A 25,082-nucleotide genomic window follows, 5' to 3' on the forward strand; every position below is an offset into this window, starting at 1 on the left:
TTTACACACGTGCCTACTTCGAACACCAGGTCTGTATTCTACTGTAGAATCTCTGAGATGACGTTGATGTGGTTGTAGCTCATCATTTCTTCATCCGATTCCTAGAGCGAGGTAGTGTGATGGCAATATCTCCACAACGGTTGATTTTAGGCCCTTAAAACATGATTTCCTTCTACGACAAATTCGATATTTCGCCTATATTAGCCCATGTTAATGTGCTAAGGGGCTTAAATCTATTGAATGGAGAGGGGCGTTAAAATTTCTCGTTGATGGGGTTACCCGCAGAATCCTAAAAGTGAAGTATAAAAAATTTGGTTCAGGTTGGTGGTACGGTATGCATTTGTGTAAGGAACAGACAGACAGACAGACAGACAGACAGACAGACAGACAGACAGACAGACAGACAGACAGACAGACAGACATTCTGCTTTATATATGTATGTCCGGTCCGTCAGCGATTCCGCTGGTGGGATCCTCAAAAGCTCTGCCATCAGCTGTCATAGATGGCCTAGGCATCACTGAAGAGGCGTACTAGGGAAATGAGGAGTGATGTGTTTCCCGTTGCTTTCCACACCGAGCCAGATTTGCTATTACATATCAGTCTGCCAAGCCCACAGAAATGCATACATACACCAACCGACCCTATGAGCAACATTTTCACACCATTCATAGCAGGGACTGGCTGCATAAAGATTGGCATTACTAGCATCTTTCATACCTCAGTCACTTTCATATTGTCAAAGCCAAGGATAAGACAGAGACAGATCTATGAAAGTAACAAAATTGCTCTAGCCTATACCAGAAGACATAGTGCACTGTAAACACTAGGTCCTGCCAGCAAAGGCATGCTTTATATATATAAGCTGATCCTAATCTGTGATTCCAGTTCTTTACACATATAATTCTCTTTTTTAGGCGAATGGAGGAGGATAGGTTACCTAGGAGAATAATGGACTCTGTTATAGAGGGTAAGAGAAGTAGAGGGAAATCAAGACGACGATGGTTAGGCTCGTTTCTGACGATTTAAGAGGTATATAACTAAATAAGGCCACAGCAGTAGTTGCAAACAGAAGATTGTGGCGACGTTTATTAAATTGTCTTGCAGACTGAACGCTGAAAGGCATAACAGTCGTTAATGATAATATGTGTAATGTATGTATGTATGTATGTATGTATGTATGTATGTATGTATGTATGTATGTATGTATGTAAGAAAACATGGGGTGTGGTCCATTATTGCTGCCTTGCGGGAAACCCCAGCCCTCCTCTTAATTATTACAGGATTATATAACGCTTCACCTACTCTAATCCTCTGAGTTATATTTTCTAATGCTGAGGTTATTTATTTATTTTATTATATTATATTTTTACACTTTTGTAGTTGTCTGGAACCTCCATGTTGTACCCTCTTCCTACTGCGCGACTTCCGCGCTGCTCCGCCTTCATCAACAAACAAACTTATAAACATTGCAAAGGTGGGATCTACCTTCCTGGCTGAACAACCTATGTCGGCTTTGTACGGTGGAAGTAACTAACCAATCGTGTAGCTGTACGAGACTCCTCCTTATATTCCTAAAAAAATTGTGGTCGACCTTGGCAACATGTACTGCAGCGCTGGCTCCCTCCCTATACCTTGATTGTACTCCCTGGCACGTAAGCCTGAACACTAAGGGTATAACCTCACACTTTCTCCCCTGTTAATACGAAAGTAGTGATTTTTAATTGTTTTCTAACTGTTGTGTTCGATTCAGTGTCGCCAACTATACAGTTTAGTGTCCCTACTTGCCGATACGACGTCTTACAGTTATTGTTCATTTGGCACGTTGGCACTAAACAGTCATGGTTTATTTCGTTATTTGCGAGAATTACATATTGCCACTGCAGTATTGTTAAAACTGTTAGTGTTACATTTGCGGGTATAATTACAGCATATTTTATTTTTCTATGGAATTGTAAATCTGTCTGGATAAAACCAGGTAAGTATAATTGTCTCGCGTTCGAATAATGCATTTAATAACTTACAGTATTTCGTGTGAAATGGGGAACGCAGCATCTTATTAATTACGTTCTTATTTCGTCCAATACTTACGTATAGAATTCGATTAGAATATATAAGAAGCAAGAAAAATCTGCAAGAACTCCTCTGGAAAGGAAAGCAACATTACCTCCTGCATAAAGATCAGTTCAGTTGAAATGGAAGGAAATTTCGTTATCAAGCTAACCTAACCTGACCTAACCTAACCTAATCTCACCTAACCTAACCTAACCTAACCTAACGTAAACTAACCTAACCTAACCTAACCTAACCTAACCTAACCTAACCTAACCTAACCTAAAATAACCTAACCTAACCTAACCTAACTTAACCTAAAATAACCTAACCTAAAATAACCTAACCTAACCTAACCTAAAATAACCTAACCTAACCTAACCTAACCTAATCTAACGTTGCCTTGTCACGACTTTGGTACGGTTTGCAGACTTAGCCTTTGTGTAGTCTACTCTTATTGACTTATGGCATATGCGCATGCAATATATTTGCTTATGTGTATTATCACAGCGTGGTGTCACCTAAAAAAAAGCAAAGTCACCTCCGTGCAGGCCATGAAGGCCCTTGGAGGAGTGGAAGGTAAAGGCTTCCACTATTGTTAACCTCTGTACGTGATGGGGTAGAGTGGTTAGCTCTACGCCCGGCCGCCTTTACCCGCAGGAATTAACCTGGTACTCATTTTTGGTGTAGGCTGAGTGAACCTCAGGGCCTTATGCACCTCCGGAAGTAGAAATCTCGTTTCTTAAATTTTACGTCTTCCTGACGGGGATTCGAACCCACGTCTTTCCGGGTGAACCGAGCACGCCTTTACCGCCTCAGCCAGGCAGCCGGTGTCACCTAAGTCCGAGCAAATTTCAAGAAGTGGGCTGAATTATTTACACCAGGAAAACACCGAGGAATATGGTTCTAGTAATGCGTACATAAAAATAAAGGCAGAAATGTATAACAATTAATTGAGTGAGGGAGAGAGAGAGAGAGTGTGTTTATTTTCTTAATTCCTCATTGAGCTTGAAAACTGACTTAATTATGAATATATTGATTGATCGTTTACTTTGGTAAGGGAACGCCCATTATTGATACTTACATTGAGGTTAGTTTGCTGATTGTTATGTCTCGTATTTTCAATATGTAACAAGCCAAGTTGGCAGCAGTGATGAGCCATTAAAAATAAGAGAACAAGGCGGCGATATTTTCCTTTTAACGAGCAATTCTACTCCAAACGTTAGAACACTTCAAAGGCGCATCATAAACTGTTGTGGGCCCCTGAAATTAAGAAATATATCGTCGGTGAGAGAAATATCTTGTATCCCGCAAAGCCCTTCCTATCGACTATGCTCTGGTCACGCCTTCCAGCCACACAAAGATATGCAGTCCATCGGAACAATGTCATTGTGTTCATTTTCCCTATGCCAGCTTGGAAAAGAACCTTATTGTACTCTACTGTAGGAATGTATACTTTCATGTGGTATTTATGAACTCCTTATCAACTCACCTATTTGTAAAAGATAAACATTGCAAAGGTGGGATCTACCTTCCTGGTTGAACATATGTCGGCTTTGTAGGTCGAAATGACTAACCAATCGTATGAACTTTAATAAAATAGTCTGAGCCACCATGTTGTCCCTCTTCCTATATTACTTGTCGTGTAAAGCTGTACGCCAAAAAGGCAAATATCGCCGCTCTATTCTCTTTTCTTTTTGTGGCTCATCACTGCTGCCAACTTGAGCAGTTACACATTGAAATCACGAGACATTACCATCAACAAACTAACCTGAATGTAAGTATCAATAATGGAGGTTCCCTTACCCAAGAAAATGATCAATCAAGATATTCATGATTAAGGTGACACTCCGAAGATAAAAAGATATTTTTACCTAATTCATGGATTTTTATGAACCTCTGTTGGAATGCCACCTACATAAAGGTATAGATATTACGAACATTTCCTTCATTAATAGTTTTCCCAAAATACCTTTTTGAAATTATTAATTCCATTTTTTCATGAAATTTAATTAACATGATAATGTAAATTCGTAATTAGGTAGATAATACGTCTTTTAAAATCACTACGTATCGATTTTTCTGTACATAATTTATATAAGGAGATATATCGTACTGAAGTTTGTGTAATTTTTACGTTCTAAAATTTTAGACTTAAAAATCCCTACTGCAAAAATTCTGCAATCAAAAATTCCATACGCAGGTTTCTTAATATAGCTGAGATACATATAGGCCTACCATACAAATTTTGTTATATTTGGCGGAATATTATGGGAGAAAAATGGGATTTAAATGTAAAATTACAATTAGCAAACAAAGCATAATTGCAGTGATAAATTGTTTGAATTCAGCGGAATAACGTAACAAGAAAAAGGAAATTCAATCCTTTCAATTTCAGTCATAAAAAACTTTCACCAAAATGAGCAAAATATCGATTTTTATTTCCGGAGCGTCGCCTTAAGTCAGTTTTCAAGCTTAATGGGGAAGTAAGGAAATACAAACACACTCTCCCTCTCCCTCACTCAATTTTATTTTATTTTTATATACGCATTAGTCTACTATAATCGTATTCTTCGGTGTTTGCCATGTGGTAAATAACTAAGCTTCCTTCTTGACATTTGCTATTACTTGCCGGACTGAAGAGAAACCACACTGTAATAACACACACAAGCAAATATATTACATTTAATAATAATAATAATAATAATAATAATAATAATAATAATAACAATAATAATAATTTCGTGTGGCTATTTCTAGCCGGGTGCAGCCCTCGTAAGGCAGACCCTCCGATGAGGGTGGGCGGCATCTGCCATGTGTAGGCAACTGCGTGTTATTGTGGTGGAGGATAGTGCTATGTGTGGTGTGTGAGTTGCAGGGATGTTGGGGACAGCACAAACACCCAGCTCCCGGGCCATTGGAATTAACCAATTAATGCTATAATAACTCAAGTCAATTTCTCGAAAAACACTTAATACACTCCTGTAACCTAGTGCACACTTGCATAGTTCTCTCATCTTCTAAGTAGAGAAGATACTAGAGTTATCAGAGAAAACTCCTTAACAAAACATGCAGCCAGCATCCTTGTCGTCCGAATAGTTCCCTTAAGGCATTTCGAGCTCGCTACCCACGTCACTCAGAGAAGGTTCCAAAAGTACGAAATCATCAGCTGATTCTGGAGAAAGGCATTTTGCTGTTGCTGCCGGTACACCACTGGTTGCCTTTTTTCCTACAGTTTGAGATTTTGAGACTTTTGATAGTTTCTTTTTTATCATTAGTAACTTGACTGTCTTCGAAACCAAAGCTTTTTAGTCATTCTTAATAGTAAATTTGTCCAAAGACCTAGAAGAAGCTTCTTTGTAGGGTATTCCATTGATACAGGCTAGCCCATATTTGAGCCAATCTTAATGGTCCCTATTTGGACCTGCTGTATGAGCATTATTTCTGATACGTCAGTCATTATTGTTCAGTTCTATTTAGTTAATAACATTATTTGTTAAACTTACTTTTCTAAGTTATATCAGGTATGTGCTGTAACATTCAAAATGGCACTTACTTCAGCAAGCATAGCAGGATATAAACATAGCTGCAGAAATATTCATTATGGTGATATAATCAAAATCACACGTTATGTTGCACTACTCGGCTACTAGCGAACAACTGCCCCCGTGTATTTTTTTTTGTTTCAGATTAATTATGTCACGGTATTCCCACCAGGCAACAACATCCACCTAAACGGTAGCGTCCCCTATCCTATATTTAAACTCTAGCCAGTATTTCCGGACAGACTCCTCTAGATGGCCCCCATAGCAATTCTCCATACAATTTTCACGCGAATGATATTTCCCTTATTTTTCGCTGTACCGGAAAATGTTCTAAAACAAAATAGTTTGTAATTGGGGCTCTAAATAAATTCCGTTATGAGTAATTTTCCTGTCAACCCAAACATAGAGAACTACATCAAGTTTTATGTTTCAAGTTCCCTATGGAGCTCCCTCCTCGTGTTTCCCTTTTGTTCAGAATATATAGAGAAAACGTTTGTGAATAAGATTCTAAAAAACATTTTGTGATGAGCAATTTTCTTGTAAAACAGAGACATTCAGTTTTATGTTCTAGACCCACTCTGAAGGTCCCCTCTGCTGAATTATTTTGAACAACGTAACTTATATCTAAGATTCCAATCACCAATATTTCAAATTCAAATACGTTTCCCCGTGATGCCGAAACAAAAATTAAACTGAACACGACGCTACACGGACACGCACCTACCTGTTCTGATCGATGTAAGAACGGAGTATCAGGTTAATATTCAAAAAGTAAAAACAGAAAGACAATTTTTCTCAATGTAGATTTCAAATAGTAGGATGTTCTACGCCGCACAACAATTACGTTCAGCGATTTCGAAAAGAAATTAGGAGACCAGGTATTCTGAACGCCTATTGCTTATGCAACTCTCCCTACATATCTCGAGTGCGGGCTAGACTACCTTGCTAATGCGAAAGATGCGATGTAGCCTATTACTGCATATATTTCTGCTCTGTACGAATCATGGCCAGAGATGTAGAAGAGAAAATTAAGGAATTAGAGAAATAGTCGCAGTGTAACAAGTCATAAGCAGAAGTCAGTACGCTCAATAACAGAATGCAGAGTCCGTCGTTATCAGTAAGTGGTGACGAGCAGCTGTGACTAAACTCACCTGAACTTTCCATGATAAGCTGCGAGCACGGCATGCTGCGCCATTACAAAAGGAAGACCAGGGAAAAGAGTGACTAGCCTATAGCCTATTAAAATTGTTTTATTTTGATTTGAGCTGAAGTGAATTCCAGTGGAGGGTACAACATTTATTGACATTCATATCTATACAGCGGGTTCAGTAAGTAATGCACCAAGACCAGTATAGGCAAACGGAATAATAATATCAGTTCAACGTTCCACAAACTACTCTTAATGTTTTCAGAGGCACCGAGATGCCGGAATTTTGTCATGCATGAGTGACTGTAAATTTGATACGAGTATTTGAGCCCCTTTATATAGACCTAATACCGGACGAAGCGGGGATCGAACGTGCCATCGTAGGCTCAAGAAGCCAATGTTTTACCGCCTTAGGCACGTAGCCTTTATTATTATTATTATTATTATTATTATTATTATTATTATTATTATTATTATTATTATTCACCTTCTCCTCAGTCCTAGCCCCAGTTAATTATAAACGCCCACCAGTATTTATCACATAAACACATGTTATCAGACAAAATTTTACTGCGTATGCAAGGTTCATGATCGAAATGTTCCAAAAAAGTCAGGTTCCATATTAGAACAGTAGGTCTACTCCCAGAGAACGTAGATTTTTGCTATAGTATCTTTTCATTTTTTAAATGCAATTTTTCTTTACGTCGCACCGACACAGATATGTCTTATGACGACGATGGGATAGGAGTGGGAAGGAAGCCGCCGTGGTCTTAATTAAGGTATAACCCCCGCATTTGCCTGGTCTGAAAATGAAGAAAAACACAAAACTCATCTAGAGATCTTCCGATAGCGGGTTTGAACCTGATAGCTACGTGACCCAAACCTCACAGTACAGTTTAGGTACTATTAACTAGGAAACTTGGAATTTCCTCTTTTGGTCCCCTTAATATCGCCACACGACGGGTTTGTCAAGGATGGCGGTACTACAGTTGCAATCCACGCCGCACGTTCGATGTTGTATTTAAAGATAGGATCCCTCATGATCTGAACGAGCGAGCTGTCCGACACTACGGAGTACCCCACATTTACGTAAGCTTGATCCAGCGCTATCAAGTGTAGTTCAGTGTCCCATTGGGATCTTTCCACCTTTCAAAATCACCGTCAGAGTTCAGCCCTCTCTCCGCTACTGTTCATCTTTTACATGGACACATTAACGGCCATGTACAGTTTCCTTCTGTATGCAGAGGACGTAGTACTCACTCAGGACACCCGTCTGGCACTCCAAGATCAGACGCAAACTTGGAAAGACAGACTAACATGCGTCTCAGTCTTCAAAAGACGAAATATCTGGTAAGTGATGCTCAAGCCAGAAGTACCAGGATTTGAAGGAAACTACATAGTTCAAATACCTTGTATTTCTGATAACATACGCGAACGATTCAATCCTGGAAACCCCGACGGAGGTCACAGAAGTATGACTGAAGCGGAGACAAAATTTTATGTGGCAAAAAGATACCCGAACACTGAAGACAAAAGTTTACAAACCGAGCTCGATAGCCGCAGTCGCTTAAGTGCGGCCAGTATCCAGTATTCGGGAGATAGTAGGTTCGAACCCCACTGTCGGCAGCCCTGAAAATGGTTTTCCGTGGTTTCCCATTTTCACACCAGGCAAATGCTGGGGCTGTACCTTAATTAAGGCCATGGCCGCTTCCTTCCCACTCCTAGCCCTTTCCTGTCCCATCGTCGCCATAAGACCTATCTGTGTCGGTGCGACGTAAAGCAACTAGCAAAAAAAAAAAAGTTTACAAAATAGTGGTACGCCCAGTAGCTCTCTACTGAATATGGAATGCCGACCTTTGGTAAGAAAGCAAGGACAGGCTGTCCAGACGATAGAGATGAAAATGCTACGATGGTCCCTTGAATTGACTTGCCAAACAAATACCAACGTGCGTCAAAGATTTGGAGTGCAGTATCTCCAATTACGGGGAAAGCAAGAGAGGTCCAACCCTGACGTGACACAGTGACGTCATGAGAAAAAACGACGATCGTGGGGCCAAAATAGCACTCCAACTCGATCCTGGAGAATGTGGACCCCCTGGTAGACTACTAAGGAGGTGGCTCTCAACCCTGAAGACGTCTACAACAGAGCGCTATAGAAGAGACGAACCAGAAAGGCAGACCCCGTGTAGTGGGAAAAGTGCTGGGGTTGAAGCTTGCTACGTCACTGCATACGAATACATGTCATTAGCCAACAACTACAATCGCCATCAGCTTAAAATTTCTGACGATCGCTACCCACTGTCCCCGGCTTCCTGCGCTGGGATAATACTGTAACAGAAAGTTCCGCAGGACCATCCCCTCCACCCGCTAGCCGCACTTTCTATCATTATTGCTCTGAGTATCATAGCGTTCCGTTCATAGTTATAGCACAGTGCAGCAATTTCTTCCCTAAAAGCTCTTTATCCTGCGGTAGAGGTAAAAAGTTGCTACTTCCACATGAGAAAGTGCATCTGTAGAAAAGTCCCAGATTTGAAACTTGTATGTGGGTATATGAAGAACGAAGAAATGAGAATGATCTTGCGCATGTGTGCTTTCTTCTGTATGAGAATGTTCCCGATGGCTGTCTGCACATACACTCCAGAGGGCCTGACAATGAAATACTTTCTGGATTTTTTTATTATTTCGTGGGAAGATGGATGGAAGACGAAGAATTTACAGTCGAGCTTTGGAGTTGCTTGAAAAGGCGTCATCGAACCAACAACTCTGTCGAAATTTGGTACAATAACATTAATACTGAACTTTGAAGACCGAATCCTCGAGTCAAGGACCTCATCAGCTGTTTGGATGTGCCCAGCTCAACAAGGAAGGAAGAACGCTAACATGACTCTAGATGCCAGGCCAGAAAGTTCGTTTAAAAATTGACATTTCTAGCCCTTCATGCAAGCAACTTATCCTAGGGATATGAGCTACGAATTTCAGTTAAATAAAATATAATAAACTATGAGAATATATTCTTTATCTATTCCTAAAAATTACAATCCTTTTAATTAATCATCGTCATCCGGTTGGTTAGATTAGCAATTCGCCTTTTTTACCACTACGAGCGCTAATGTGAATTGATGCAGAGTTTCACCTAAGCCCTTATGACTATATTCAAAAAATCAAAAATACGCTTGAGAGTACTGAACTAAGTGACACATCACAGAAATCATTGCGTAAATAAGTTAATTTGGCTAAGATATGAATCAAAAAAGAAAACGTGTAGAGAAATAAGCGATTTTAGACTGTTTTTCTGGAACTGCATTTAGGCCAGAAGTGATTTTCAAATTTTTTTTTTATTTTTATAAAGCTATCTCAGATTCACAATTTGAAATCTTTCCGCAAAATTTTCGGCAAAATTGAGGAAATTGTTTAATTTTACCTTTTTTTTTGTAGTATGGCGAATTCTACCTTGTCTGCTACCAATAAGAAATGGTTCCAGCATTAAAATGTCCGACTTCATGGGTTCGATTCCCGGCAGGGTCGGGAATTTTAACCATAATTGGTTAATTCCGCTGGCAATTCATCATCATTTCATCCTCATCAGGACGCGCGGGTCGCCTACGGGAGTCAAGTCAAAAGACCTGCATCTGGCGAGCCGAACTTGTCCTTGGGCACTCCCGACACTAAAAGCCATACGCCATTTCATTTTTTTTTTTCAACATTAAAATGTGAAGACAGTGGTGATACTGCCACTTACTTGAAAACAATTTCTCATCTTCAATAATTGTGAAGAGTTGACATAAAGTCCACGAGCTTAAACATTGACTTTGAGAGTAAAAAAGAAGTGTAAATAAGGTAAGTATTTGTGAAGGATCTTAATTTGAGCTCAAAGTAACTGACTAAGCTGATAGCTGATATGAAACACTCCCGTATGCAATATATATTGCATTTGAGCCAATACAAATCCTATGAAAAGCGTGCTGCGAATCAGTAAAATTCACTTGACTGTTCAAGGTAGATTAGGCCACCTTCGACAACTTTAAATATTACGGAGAAGTGGTGGGAATGACCCAGAGTAATAGGCTACTCTTTACTGGGAATGGCCCTTTCTGCTGGTGATTTACAGGACAGTCTGTATACCAGTTAAAAAAATATGAGAGGGAGAGTTGACCGTGTGGTTAGGGGCGCGCAGCTGTGAGCTTGCATCCGGGAGATAGTGGGTCCGAACCCCACTGTCGGCAGCCTGAAGATGTGTTTCAGTGGTTTCCCATTTTCACACCAGGCAAATGCTGGGGCTGTACCTTAATTAATGCCACGGCCGCTTTCTTCCCATTCCTAGACCTTTCCTAACCCATCGTCGGCATAAGACCTATCTGTGTCAGAGCGACGTAAAACCACTAGAAAAAAAAAGAATAAGTTGTAGCCAGAGATACCCGTACGCAGAACTGTGGGGGCTGTGTTTCAACATGGTGATGGTATTAATAATATTATAACTGAAAGCATTCGCGCAAGCGGAACGAAAATACTGTTATTCATGTCGGGAGCTTTCGCTTTAGAATAACATACTACGAAAGTGCGCGAATTTTAAGAACTCGTTTTCAAACTCTTACAGCTTTTCACTTTTGCCGCGTTCGGCTCCATGGCTATATGGATAGTGTGCTGGTATTTGGCCACAGGAGTCCCGGGTTTGATTCCCGGCCGGGTCGGGGATTTTAACCTTCATTGTTCAATTACAATGGCTCGGGCACTGGGTATTTGTGCTGTCCCCAACATCCCTCCAACTCACACACCACACATAACACAATACTCCACCACAATAACACGCAGTTACCTACACATGGCAGGTGCCGCCCACCTTCATTGGAGGGTCTGCCTTACAAGGGCTGCAATCGGCTAGATATAGCCACAAGCACCGGGCGAGTTGGTCGTGCGATTAGTGAGCTTGCATCTGGGAAATAGTGGGTTCGAATCCCACTGTCGGCAGCCCTGAAGATGGTTTTCGGAGGTTTCCCATTTTCACACGAGGCAAATGCTGGGGTTGTACCTTAATTAAGGCCATGGCCGCTTCCTTCCAACTCCTAGGCCTTTCCTATCCCATCGTCGCCATATGACCTATCTGTGTTGGTGCGACGTAAAGCCACTAGCAAAAAAAAGAAAGAAATAGCCACACGAAATTAAAAATGTATGTCGCCCCATAAATTTGCCGCCCTGATTCCGGGCCCATAAACCCCATGCCTAAATACGGCTCTGGCCATAACAAACAAACAAACAAACAAATAAACAAACAAACAAACAAACAAACAAAGGGCAGGCAGACGGACAAAATTTGAAGTGAGATCTTCTTCTTCTTGCTAGGGGCTTTACGTCGCACCGACACAGATAGGTCTTATGGCGACGATGAAGTGAGATCGACTTCTACACATTCTAAAATTCGGCTCCTGAATACTCTCCCTTTGAAATGTTTACTTCAAAATACGTCTAATTTGAAGTAGCCTAGACAAACACGGACGAGTGGTTGGTCTGCCCTCGAGCACGTGCTAAGATAAGTAGGTACCGAGTGTGTAATGGTGGTCCTGTATCTGGCCTGAGTTAGCGCCTGGCGGCGAGTCGAGAGCACACGAACGTGACCTGCACCAACATGAAACAGAACCCGGCACCAATAAACTGGAGCGAAGTCAGCGGCCGCATGACTGCAGCTGATAGCACGTTTCCAGTGCGACCAACCTTACCGAAATAGAGATCACTCAAAGTACGACATCAACCGAGCGCGTTTTATTCACTCCATGACACCATTATCCAAGGACTAAGGAGATACACGTATTCTCAATCATGCTGGTACTTGTGTTCCCATTTTAACTCCAAGGAAATAGTCTAAGGGAACCCTTCTGATCACCTGACAACCTGCTACATGGCTACTCTTCTGACTCACATTCATATGCAGACTATGGACTGTTTCATCTCCGATTGTTTCCTGCATAAAATGAGTCGGCTCGAGTCCATTGCCAGTAAATACAGCATCGTAGATATGCATCTTTCAGGCTGAAATTGAAACTGAACTTGAGAATAAAACAAAAGTAAAATAATACGTGTCCGCCTCTGTGGTGTAGTGGTTAGCGTGATTAGCTGCCACCCCCGAAGGCCCGGGTTCGATTCCCGGCTCTGCCACGAAATTTGAAAAGTGGTACGAGGGCTGGAACGGGGTCCACTCAGCCTCGGGAGGTCAACTGAGTAGAGGTGGGTTCGATTCCCACCTCAGCCATCCTGGAAGTGGTTTTCCGTGGTTTCCCCACTTCTCCTCCAGGCGAATGCCGGGATGTTACCTAACTTAAGGCCACGGCCGCTTCCTTCCCTCTTCCTTGCCTATCCCTTCCAATCTTCCCATCCCTCCACAAGGCCCCTGTTCAGCACAGCAGGTGAGGCCGCCTGGGCGAGGTACTGGTCATTCTCCCCGGTTGTATCCCCCGACCAAGAGTCTGAAGCTCCAGGACACTGTCCTCGAGGCGGTAGAGGTGGGATCCCTCGCTGAGTCCGAGGGAAAAGCCGAACCTGGAGGGTAAACAGATGATGATGATGATGATGAAAATAATACGTGAATAAGGGAAGAGGAACGGGAAATCAAACAAGAAATAGAGGAAAGGGGAAGAAATTAAAGGTTAAAAAGACAGGAAAAAATAACGAAGGAAGAAAATGTAGAAAGAAGGAAATAGACAAATAAATATGCATGGAGCACCGCCTCTGTGGTGTAGTGGTTAGTGTGATTAGCTTCCATACCGGGAGATCCGGGTTCGATTTCCAGCGATGCCACGAATTTTGAAAAGTGGTACTAGGGCTGGAACGGGGTCCACTCAGCCTCGGGAGGTCAAATGAGTAGAGGTGGGTTTAATCCCCACCTCAGCGATCCTCGAAGTGGTTTTCCGTGGTTTTCCACTTATCTTCCAGGAAAATGCCGGGACGGAATATAACGTAAGGCCACGGCCGTTTCCTTCCTTCTTCCTTGTCTATTCCTTTCAAGCTTCCCATCTCCCAACAAGGGCCCTGTGCAGCAAAGCATGTGAGGCCACCTGGACGAGGTATTTGTCCTCCTTCCCAGTTGTATCCCCGGCCTAAAGTCTAGCGCTCCAGGAACTGCCTTTGAAGCGGTAGAGGTGGGATCCCTCGCTGAGTCCGAGGGAGAAACCAACCCTGGACCGTAAACAGATTAAGAAAGAGAGAAAATAAACATGGAAATGAACGAAAACGCGAGGAGCAAAAAAAGGAAGCGAGGAAAAAAGGAGGGGATAATCAATGAAACAAACAAATAAACAAACAAACAAGAAGAAATGGAAGAATTATGCAGAGAATCATGCAGGAGAGAAAGAAATAATCCAAAGAAAGGGAAAGCAAGAAGGGAGGGATGAAACATGGAAGTTAGACAAAAGCTATAAAGAGAGAAAACATTCTGAATAATAATTATAATAATAACAACACTCTGACGTATCCTAGTGCAGTGAAGTACTGTATAGGACTATAAACATGTATTATTATTATTATTATTATTATTATTATTATTATTATTATTATTATTAAGTGTTAAAAATGTGCCTTTTTTGACATCTGAAGGGTGCAACGTTTCTAAAATAAATTCTATGTGTCTGGAAGCAATGATTTCAGACATTTTTTGCTAACTCTATCACAGTCTAACAGGCGAGGAATCAAGCACAAACAGAGAACGTGAAGGGTTTTTGCATTCCACTGTCGATACTATAACTGCTACATTTTTTAAGAGTGAGACTCAATGCTCATTAAGTATACCTAAGAGTTGTTGGTGTTCTGGAGCCATAATTTTGCTCGTATTTCACTCCTGGAAAGTTACTGGAAGGCTGAGATCCAATAAAATACAAGCAGGTTACGTTTAAATAGATTACAGCCCTTCAGTGATGACTAGGCTATTTATGGAGTGTTTATAGTGAAGTATTTAGGATTCAGTCAACCTTCAAGGTAAGGAATCACACATTTCCTTTCCCTCAAGCAACATACAACTCAGTGATAGTTCTGACCTGATAGGACGAGAGCTGTCCAGTCAGATGGCCAACAAATATTGGAATGCCACTTGGTTAGCCTGACGAAATCCTAATCGACATTAATTTGCTCTCGTGACCGGGTTCCTTGTCTCTCATATCAACAGCTCTTTAGTTGGTCTCACAAGTGTTAGTAAATATCGATACAGCCTCCAGTAGCTACAGTTTTTGAATGAGGTGAGAATCAAACACGGGGCCTCGTGATCAATTTTATAGAATGCTTTTCTAAATTCTGTATAAACTACATCAACTTGGCCTCCCGCGCCCATAGTTGCCGATATTTCATGAGTGAACTCCAACAGATTTGTCGTTGCCGATTTACGCTGTCTGAACCATGTTGGGAGTCACTGATGATAATTACTACGTATTCGAACACATGCCGATAGAGGTTTTGTTCGTAAACTTTTGTTGACGCGCAAAAATTGCAACGGGACTGTAGTTATTAATTACTGACCTGTTCCCCGACTTGTGGAGTGGACTAACTCGCGCTATTTTCCACTTAGCAGCAAATGTTTCAGCGTTTAACGAAATGTTAAAATAATCGAGAGAAGATTTAGTAAAATATCTCCACAGCCTTTAATTATTTTTTAATTTTAACTTTTTAGGTTTCATAATGCGTATTGCCTTTTGAATTCCGATTAAATTAATTTGATTAACGTTTAGTAGGCCTACATTCCAATGGATTCATTTCCGTACTCTCATATTTCGGAAAAACATAGCGGGCCCGTTTCTCTGAATATACAGACGAGAAACAGACCGCAAAAATATCAGCAGCAGATTTTGTCACCGGGCGAGTTGGCCGTGCGCGTAGAGGCGCGCGGCTGTGAAGTTGCATCCGGGAGATAGTAGGTTCGAATCCCACTATCGGCAGTCCTGAAAATGGTTTTCCGTGGTTTCCTATTTTCACACCAGGCAAATGGTGGGGCAGTACCTTAATTAAGGCCACGGCCGCTTCCTTCCAACTCCTAGCCTTTCCTATCGCATCGTCGCCATAAGACCTATCTGTGTCGGTGCGACGTAAAGCCCCTAGCAGATTTTGTCGCTAAATAGTTTTTTCCATTGCATTTCATTACACGTACATAGAGGTTCCATTGTTTACTTTCAAGGAATGCCCAAAAGTACTTCGTATACCTGCTCACAACATTTTTAAGTTGCTTTACGTCGCACTGATAGAGGAAGGTCTTATGGCGACGATGGGGTAGGGAAGGGCAAAGCGTGGGAAGGAAGCAGCCATGGCCTTAATTAAGATACAGCCGCAGCATATGCCTAGTGTAAAAATGGAAAACCACGGAAAACCAACTTCAGGGCTGTCAACAGTGGAGTTAGAACGCACTATCTCCCAAATGTAGCACCTACATAATCCTCCATAGTATATAAACAAATAACTTAATTGTTTTATATTCTAAATTAAAAACCCACTTCGTTGACTCTTATTGTTAAGTTCGTAGATTTAATTCACTTTCTAGTTTCTATTACTACCATTTACCTCATCACCATTATCATCTTGGATAACGTCACCATCATGCATAATTACAGTACTAATACCGGTTTAAAGCCGTTGAAATGTGAAATGTCGTATGGCTTTTAGTGCCGGGATATCCCAGGACGGGTTCGGCTCGCCAGGTGCAGGTCTTTGTATTTGACTCCCATAGGCGACCTGCACGTCGTGATGAGGATGAAATGATGATGAAGACAACACATACACCCAGCCCCCATGCCATTGGAATTAACCAATCAAGGTTAAAATCCCCGGCCCGGCCGGGAATCGAACCCGGGACCCTCCGAACCGAAGGCCAGTACACTGACCGTTCAGCCAACGAGTCGGACTTTAAAGCCGTTAGTAAATAGTTGTAATAGTTTACACAACCTGTTATATTATTATTATTATTATTATTATTATTATTATTATTATTATTATTATTATTATTATTATTATTATTATTATTATTATTAACAAATACATCGCAATTGGGAAATATCCCGGTGACGGTGATCACTTACAGTAGTGTGATAATAAGGTAAAGTTAAAATCTAATTACCCAACAACAACAACAACAACAACAACAATTACAACAACAAGAGTACAACAAACAATTCCATGGAAAGAAAATATTACAAGAAATACTACTAATTTAACATTCTAAATCCAGCATCACCATACACAAATTCATACACAGTTTGTGTATTTCCGGTGCTTAACACTACGACTTATAGTACTGAGATTACTGCTAGCTTAACATTACAACACCTTCATACACAAATTCACACGTAGGGGAAGCAGAGGTATGTCGCAACAATAATTTGAATGTATTTTTTATTAAGATAATAGTTATTCATATTGAAACAAAAGCAATTGGGAGATACTTTAGACTTTTATCTGTCAAAAACGCCATTTTAAAAAATACTTTGAAAATAAAAATGTGCCTCAAAATGATAATTGAAAAACCTGTTACAATTTACCCCGCTTGAAGGGTAAGTTGCAACAGCGCATGTAAGGTGGGGAAACAATCAATTTGAGCCTTCATTGTTGTAAAAACAGTCTACACAGTTATAGTACGGATTGTTTATAGTATACACCCAATGCAGCTACAGTTTTCACTTCACACACTGGACCTGTTTCTCTCATTTTTATACACGTCTCCGCAATTCATACAATAACAGTTGTCTTCTTCTGAACAGGTGTCCACAAATGTAATCTTCCTTTTTCCGTTAGACACAGTTTTTGTTGTCGATGATCCGGAATTTGCCTCATGGTCAGTCTTCGTCTTGCTATTCCTTTCTTTTCTCTGTCTTTCTCAATATGCTACTTTTCTAGAGTGTCCGTAAGTATAGCACAACGTCTTGGTTTTCGTCCTCTATTATAGAATAGTGGATATTGAACTTTTTTCTCTAATTGAAATATTTCCGTCTCCTTTATTATAAAGGACGAGCTTTGCATCTCTCTCCATCACGTCCAATGGTGTCAAACCTTTTTTCCGCTTATATTTTCTCATTTTGCTTGCCTAAAAATACACACAATTATATAAAGAGCTTTTAAATTAAATATTAACTAGTTATTGAAATACGATTAAGCTAAAGTTCAGATTGTAGTTTTACATGACTGTTGATATCGTGGTCATAGTGTTACGTGGAATCCGAACCACAGGGACGAGACTTTTCATTTCAAAATATCCTCCATGTATTGGCTGGGATTAAAACCCTGCCCGCCTTAGTGAGAAGCCAGTAGCCATCACGCCTACATATGCGATTACAAGGGAGCTATTATTATATCTTAAGTAGTCTATAGTAGTGAGAAGTCGGGGTGAGTTGCAACACCTGTTGCAAAATGCCGCGTTACGCATTCCTTGACAGAATTGTCGGTCATTCACAAATAACAAAACGTAGGCTAAAGCACTTATTGCAAGTTTGAACTAAAATAATTTTCCGTTCAAACTAGGGCAATAACTGAAAACGCTATTATCTATTAAATAAAATAACAAGGTCAGAAAATGTTACTCCCCAGGCACAGAAATGGATAAAGTCTCAGAACACAATACAAAACGACCGGATATTCTGCCGTTCGTACTCAAACTGAAGGTGTAGAGCAGTTGCAGGCGCTATCACAGTATGGCAGCATTTGAATGGAAATTTCCGGATAAAACGTAAGTGTTGCAACCTGTGCCTGTTGCAACAAGCCCCGGCCTCCCCTAGCTTAAGTATGTCAAACTTTACACTATGACTTACAGTAGATTACTAACTATTATCTTAGCATTGTAAACACAGAACTTTCATATACAAATTCACAAATACCTTAAATAATTTATATAACTAAATACTACAATTTTCAGTGGATTGAGCGTTACATTAAAACATGACAGCATCATATAGAAATTTGCACACTATTTACAGAATACTGGAGTCTATTCTTGGAGCATCTTACTTTACTGGGAAAAGGATCTAAGACAGCTACTGGTAATGCATTCCAATCATAAATTCCCGATTACCATCGTTAGTTTTCTGGGATATACCTTTTCCTTTTTGCGAATGATCTGTCCTACTTATGTAACAGGGTATTTTTTAGTCGACTGTTCAACTTTCCCCAAGCTGGCTTATTCGTATAGGCATTATACTCTACATGGCACAAAAGCGTGTTCGTTTCTTTCCAGACCCCAGCGTCTCCTATCCGAGTTTCTCTATCAAACTTCAAGGATTGAAATCGTTAAGCACGAATCTTGCAGCATTTTGCTGTACCATCTCAAGTTCCTTAATTAGTCATGTTGATATGGATCTCATACACCTGCTCCATATTCCAGGACTGGTCTAATGAGTGATATTATTGCCCTGCGCCTTCGCCTGGGAACTGATGACCTTTATGTACATATAACAAGAGTCTGTTCAAAACGTGCTTTTTTCCACTTCATGAATGAAATGAAAATCCACAGCCTGCTTCCAGTCATCCGACCGGGGCAGGAGTGGAATGAATGAAGCCCCAATCTAGCGGCGAGGATAGGAACTGTGCCAACTGCCGAAGCCAGTCGCACTCCTCTGGGACAATTATTATTGAATTACAGATGAAATGAAATGATAGTTGATAGTGTTGCTGGAATGAAAGATGACAGGGAAAATCGGAGTACCTGGAGAAAAAACCTGTCCGCCTCCACCTTGTCCAGCACAAATCTTACATGGAGTGACCGGGATTTGAACCGCGGAACCCAGCGGTGAGGGGCCGGTGCGCTGCCACCTGAGCCACGGAGACTACTTTCCACTTCATAAAAACATTTAATATTTCGTCCATTAAATTAGTTGAATACTATCGATTGTCACGATCAATCCAGACCAGAAATATGTGATCCTTTAAAGACAGTACCATATGCGATCATGGGTAAGTTCCTTGTGCCTTTCATTATATGTTTCCTTGCGTTGTTCCCGAAACTTTCATATGTTGGGAATAGCGCCTTTTGAACAGACACTCCTCGTATATAATTGAATATTTGTAATGGCAATGTGTTACTGAAGAATCGTGTATTGTTATTTCACGTATGAGTATTTTACGAGGGCTATCATAGGAGATAATATAATTTTAAGTTGATACTTGTTTTTATTTAATGTAAGAGTATATGTATATCTGTTTCACATCGCTAAGTACAATAAATAAATAAATAAATAAATAAATAAATAAATAAATAAATAAATAAATAAATAAATAAATAAATAAATAAATAAATTTGTGCGTAGTAAGTTGAGAAATTGCATATAATCGTCTACCTACTCATAGTGTTGCTAGAGAACCACTTACTGAAGAGAGGGGGAAGGAGAGTGCCAAAGTGATTACCATGCACTATACCAGGACAGAGAAAATTGATATGGCTGTATTTTCTGATGAGCGTCAGCAGTTGGTGACGGGAGTTCGCCGGTGCTGGGACAACCTCTTGATGTTGCGCTGTAAGTCCATGATGAAGTTCATTCGGGCATTGATAAACAAAAACATCTCCGAACATTTCGTTGTGACGGATTAAATGCAAACACAGTGAACAGGAAACATTTCGGTAGAGTATTCAGTTACTAGAACTATGATTGAAGAAGTACAGGGATCGTGCCAGGCAATATGAATAACTCTTGTACATCGCTCATCTGTGAGTACAAACTGTTGTTGTAGTGGTACTTATATCAGCAGAAGTATTGCTTTGTCGAGGAAATAAGACGCTATTTAGTAAAATTCTTACAAACCAGAAACAGATTAAAAGTTCTTAATGGTTGGGTAATTCCATCTTTACAGTATTATACAATTTTTATTCGTTTCTTATATTTTAAAAGGGACATGTTTTGTCTCTCGTATATGAGACATCTTGAGCCTTGATACAATTATAGTATTAAAAAAATGATATTCCTGATAACAGTCTAGGACAATGACTTATCTAGAAATCTAGGAGTCAATATGGCTCAGTCTAATCATGAATAAAACTAACTGAAAGCCGCTCATTTGTTAAAATATCTTGTGATGAAAATATTATGTCATGAAGGTAATCTGCTAGAAATTGTAAGTCCCACTGGATTTATAATTCTTAATTTTAAAAGTTCAATATTAGGGTAATGATGATCTGACTGTAAGAGTATGTAACTAATTGAATTCGTCACAGGCTTATTGATGTTTTGAAGTACATATGGAAACACATGGTTTGTTTGGCAACGCAACTGATATGTTGAGGAAATTCCATCTAGATGAAATAAGCCGCGTTCCACTACAAATGTGACTAATTGAAATCGTCACAGGCTTTACTACAATATTGTTGTATGCAGAACATTGTTATTCTAATATTCAACTTTTTAATTAAGAATTATAAATCCAATGTAACTTACAATTTCTAGCAGTGTACCTTCATGACAAAATATTTTCACCACAAGATATTTTAACAATATGAACTGCTTTCATTTATTTTTGTGCACGATTTGACCGACTCATATTGACTCCTAGATTTATGGATGTCATTGTTTTAGATTGTTATCAGGAATATTATGTATTTTTACGATAATTGCCAAAGGCCGTGGCCGTGTTGAAACACCGGATCCCGTGAGATCTCCGAAGATAAGCAACATTGGGCGTGGTGAAGATTTGGATGGGTTGCCACGCGTTGTTGGTGGGGGTAAGGGAATAGAGGAGCGGAGAGGAAGTGGCCACTCTACCGTACGTAAACTCCGGCTCAGGCACACCTCTGCGGAGGTTCGGACCTGCTTTCGGGCAGAATACACCCTTACCTTACCTTACGATAATTGTATAAAGACTAAAGATGTCGCACATAATAGAAACGAAATATGTCCCTTTGTAAATAGAAAAACGGTATACAAATTTTATAGTACTGTAAAGGTGGAATCACCCAGTCATTAAGAACTCCTGACTTGTTAATATTGACTATACGGACTAGCTATGAAATTAATTTATTTTGGTAAACAGAAACAGAGTTAACTGTGCATCATTCAGAATTTGTCGAGAGATTTTTAACCGGTAGCCGGGCTGAGTGGCTCAGATAGTTGAGGCGCTGGTCTTCTGACCGCAACCTGGCAGGATCGATCTTATCTGAAGGTGGTCAAATACGTCATCCTCGTGTCAGTAGATTTACTGACATGTAAAAGAAATCTTCTTGGGACTAAATTCCGGCACCTCGGCGTCTACGAAAAATGTAAAAGGAATCAGTAGGACGTAAAAGCCAATAACATTTTTATTTAACAATTAGTACGAATACTGTTCCTCGAATTGTCAATTAAGTGTCCTCTGTTACTTGCTTATGTGAGACCAAAGACATGCGAATCTACAACTAGATTCGGGTTTATCTTTTGTTTAGAATAATACTCCACTGACCAAAAACTTTCCCATTAGCATTAATCCGGGTACGTTGAGAGTGGTAAATTATTCCAATTCGTAATTCCTCTTTCCAAACGAATATTTTCCTCAATTCGTTCTCTCGAATTGCAACATTCTTCTTCTTCTTCAACCGCTTTTCCCACACCTGTGGGGTCACGGGTGCGAACTGGGTCGCACATGTGGATTTAGCCCTGTTCTACGTCCGGATGCCCTAGCTGGTAGTATAGTGAGTTGTCTGAATATGAAGAGGAAAGTGTTGGAACGAACACAAACATCCAGTCCCCGAGCCAGAGGAATTAATCAAGCACGATTAAAATCCTCGACTCGACCGGGAATTGATCCCGGGACCCTCTGAACCGAAGGCCTTAACGCTGACCATTCAGCCAATGAGTCGGACTCTCTCGAATTCCAACATTATCCTCATGTTATGATCTTTCCTACTTTAAAAAATTCCACTCAAGCTTATCGGTCTGCTAGTGTCATTCCAAGCCAACTTCCCTCTAACAGCTCCAAATATTCCGCTTAGTTGAACAGCTCGTCTCCTTACCCTCAAGTCTTCCCAGCCCCATATTTCTAACATTTGTCGGAGTTCATCCAGAACAAATAGTTCTACTTCCTTTTGGATCGTTTCCAGTTCTCGTATCCAGTAATCCTAGTGATGCTCCCATACACTGGAACCATACTGTAGTTGGGGTCTTACCAATGACTTACGCGCCCTCTCCTTTACATCCTTAATACAACCCCTTTTTTTTTTTTTTTTTGCTAGTTGCTTTACGTCGCACCGACACAGATAGGTCTTATGGCGACGATGGGACAGGAAAGGGCTAGGAGTGGGAAGGAAGCGACCGTGGCCTTAATTAATGTACAGCCCCAGCATTTCCCTGGTGTGAAAATGGGAAACCACGGAAAACCATTTTCAGGGCTGCCGACAGTGGGGTTTGAACCTACTATCTCCCGAATACTGGATACTGGCCGCACTTAAGCGACTGCAGCTATCGAGCTACAACCCCTAAATACCCTCATAACCATATGGATAGATCTGTAACTTTTCTTTACAATCCCATTTATGTGGTTACCCAAATTAAGGGAACCGGGAAGTGTGACACGATAGAAAAATGCAACTTCCGATGTTCAGTTACATGTCGCAGAAACCAAAAGAGGCATTTCCTTGAATGTTCTTTTGATATATTACGAATAAATTCATATTATTTGGCTAGAATATGGAGCTTATATGTTTAATATTTTGTGTCAGAAAGAACATTATAAAAATAATATTTTAAAAACATATTGTAAAAACATTCCCTCAACTGATGTACCTTTTTCTGAGAAAAAACTCAAACCAGACCCAAGAAACTAGCATGCGTAATATTTAATTTTTTTTTCAGCTGCGGACGTAAAATTGTCCTATTGTTTACAGAAGTTGAGATTTTTTATACCCTAGTTGAAAACTGAAATTTTCTGTAAAATTTTCAGTGCTCTTCAAGTTGGCCTCCATGAACTAAACAAGATATCTGATTAAATTTACTTCCACAAGCAGATCTATATATTGTCTAAGAGTCTACATAGTTTCAAATACATTGATGTGATAGTTTCTCAGTAAAAGGTACACAAAATTTCAAAAACATATGACACGGAACATCCAAAAAGAATGACTGGTAGCTGGCATCTAATGATATTCAGCGTGCACATTTTAGTTCAACCCTAATTTTATTGCCTGAAATATAACGTCAGCACAATAATTGATACAGCAAACTCTTCAGGAAGAAGTGGAGATATTTTAAAGCTCAAGACCGAAAATTGACATTTTTGAGCGTATCACACTTCCCGGTACCCTTAAGATCTTGCCTTATAACAACGCCTAAGTACTTACAGAAATCCCCAAGAGACTCTATCATCCCATCAACACTGTAATTAAAACCCAGAGGAGTTCTCCCTCTGGTTGAAACTTACAACCTGACTTTTTATCTCATTCACCATACCGCTGTCTGCTGTCCATCTCACAACTTAATCAAGGTATTTTTGCAATCGCTCACAACCCTGTAATTCTTTACCAATCTTTACAGTATAAAATCATCCGCAAAAAGCCTTGTCTGTGATTACATTTCTTTATTCATATGATTTTTATGTACATAGAAAAGGAGAGGTCCAATATACTCCCTTTCGGGGACCCCCTCTTCTCAAACTATGTACAAGAATTAATGAGTATACGAAGTTCTACGAAACAAACTAAAAACCATCTGTGTATAATTTTATGTTAACAGGCATGGGAAGTAGGCTATTACCTCCCAGAAGTATTTGTCTAACCGCTGACAGTTAAGAATTACCGAAGGTTTATTCAAATGCATTTCATTACAATAGCTAAAAATAGTACACCTTAGTGTTCCACGTAGTGGTTTTTACTTTAGCCTATTTTACGGAATTCAAAGGACGCAATCGCTTGAATTCGCGAAATCGGAGCCGCGGGTAATCGACAGTATTGTCATATTCTCACTTTGAAATATTCCTTACACATCCAATATTTTCTGTCGTAATACGAACATGTTAACAACTGATGTAGACAGGGATATTGTCTTGCGAAGTTAGGAACCAAACTTTAAAGCTGTTTTGTATTGCACAGATTCAATTGGAATCCGACACCTGATTGAATATTTTTTTGTTTTACGAAAAACAATCTTCAGAGCTGCCGACAGTGGTATTTAAACCCCCAACTCGATCGGTAATTGAACATATGATGAACGTTAATCTATTGTTATATATGGCGTTGTTTTGATGGGTAATACTGTTGATGATGGTGGTGAAGAAAATTGTTTTAAGGAAAAGTAATACGAAATCATCACCACCTCGTTACACTCTCCTCGAGCCAGAAAAAAATACCAGATGCGAAAAAATCCCTGCTACTCTAACCTTTAAATCAATGTGCTGGATATTCTGAGGGAAAATAGTAATATATATCGAATAAATGCAA

At 40.1% G+C, this 25,082-nt stretch overlaps 1 protein-coding gene across 4 annotated transcripts in view; it reads left to right on the forward strand.

Moving 5' to 3' along the window:
• LOC136875999 (forkhead box protein L2) overlaps positions 1-25,082 on the forward strand; it is a 407,368-nt gene that overhangs the window by 275,355 nt on the left and 106,931 nt on the right. Inside the window, exon 1 of one of the 4 annotated variants that reach the window (XM_068228127.1) lies at positions 20,167-20,202. The exons of the other annotated variants lie outside the window; for them this stretch is intronic. Within the exon in view, the coding sequence (XP_068084228.1) occupies positions 20,193-20,202 (10 nt within the window). The 5' untranslated portion in view covers positions 20,167-20,192. Of the gene's footprint in view, positions 1-20,166; positions 20,203-25,082 lie in introns of those variants that run through there. 4 annotated transcript variants of the gene reach the window in all.

The sequence above is a fragment of the Anabrus simplex genome, chromosome 6 (genome assembly GCF_040414725.1).
Source record: "Anabrus simplex isolate iqAnaSimp1 chromosome 6, ASM4041472v1, whole genome shotgun sequence".
In the NCBI taxonomy this organism is placed as follows: domain Eukaryota; kingdom Metazoa; phylum Arthropoda; class Insecta; order Orthoptera; family Tettigoniidae; genus Anabrus; species Anabrus simplex.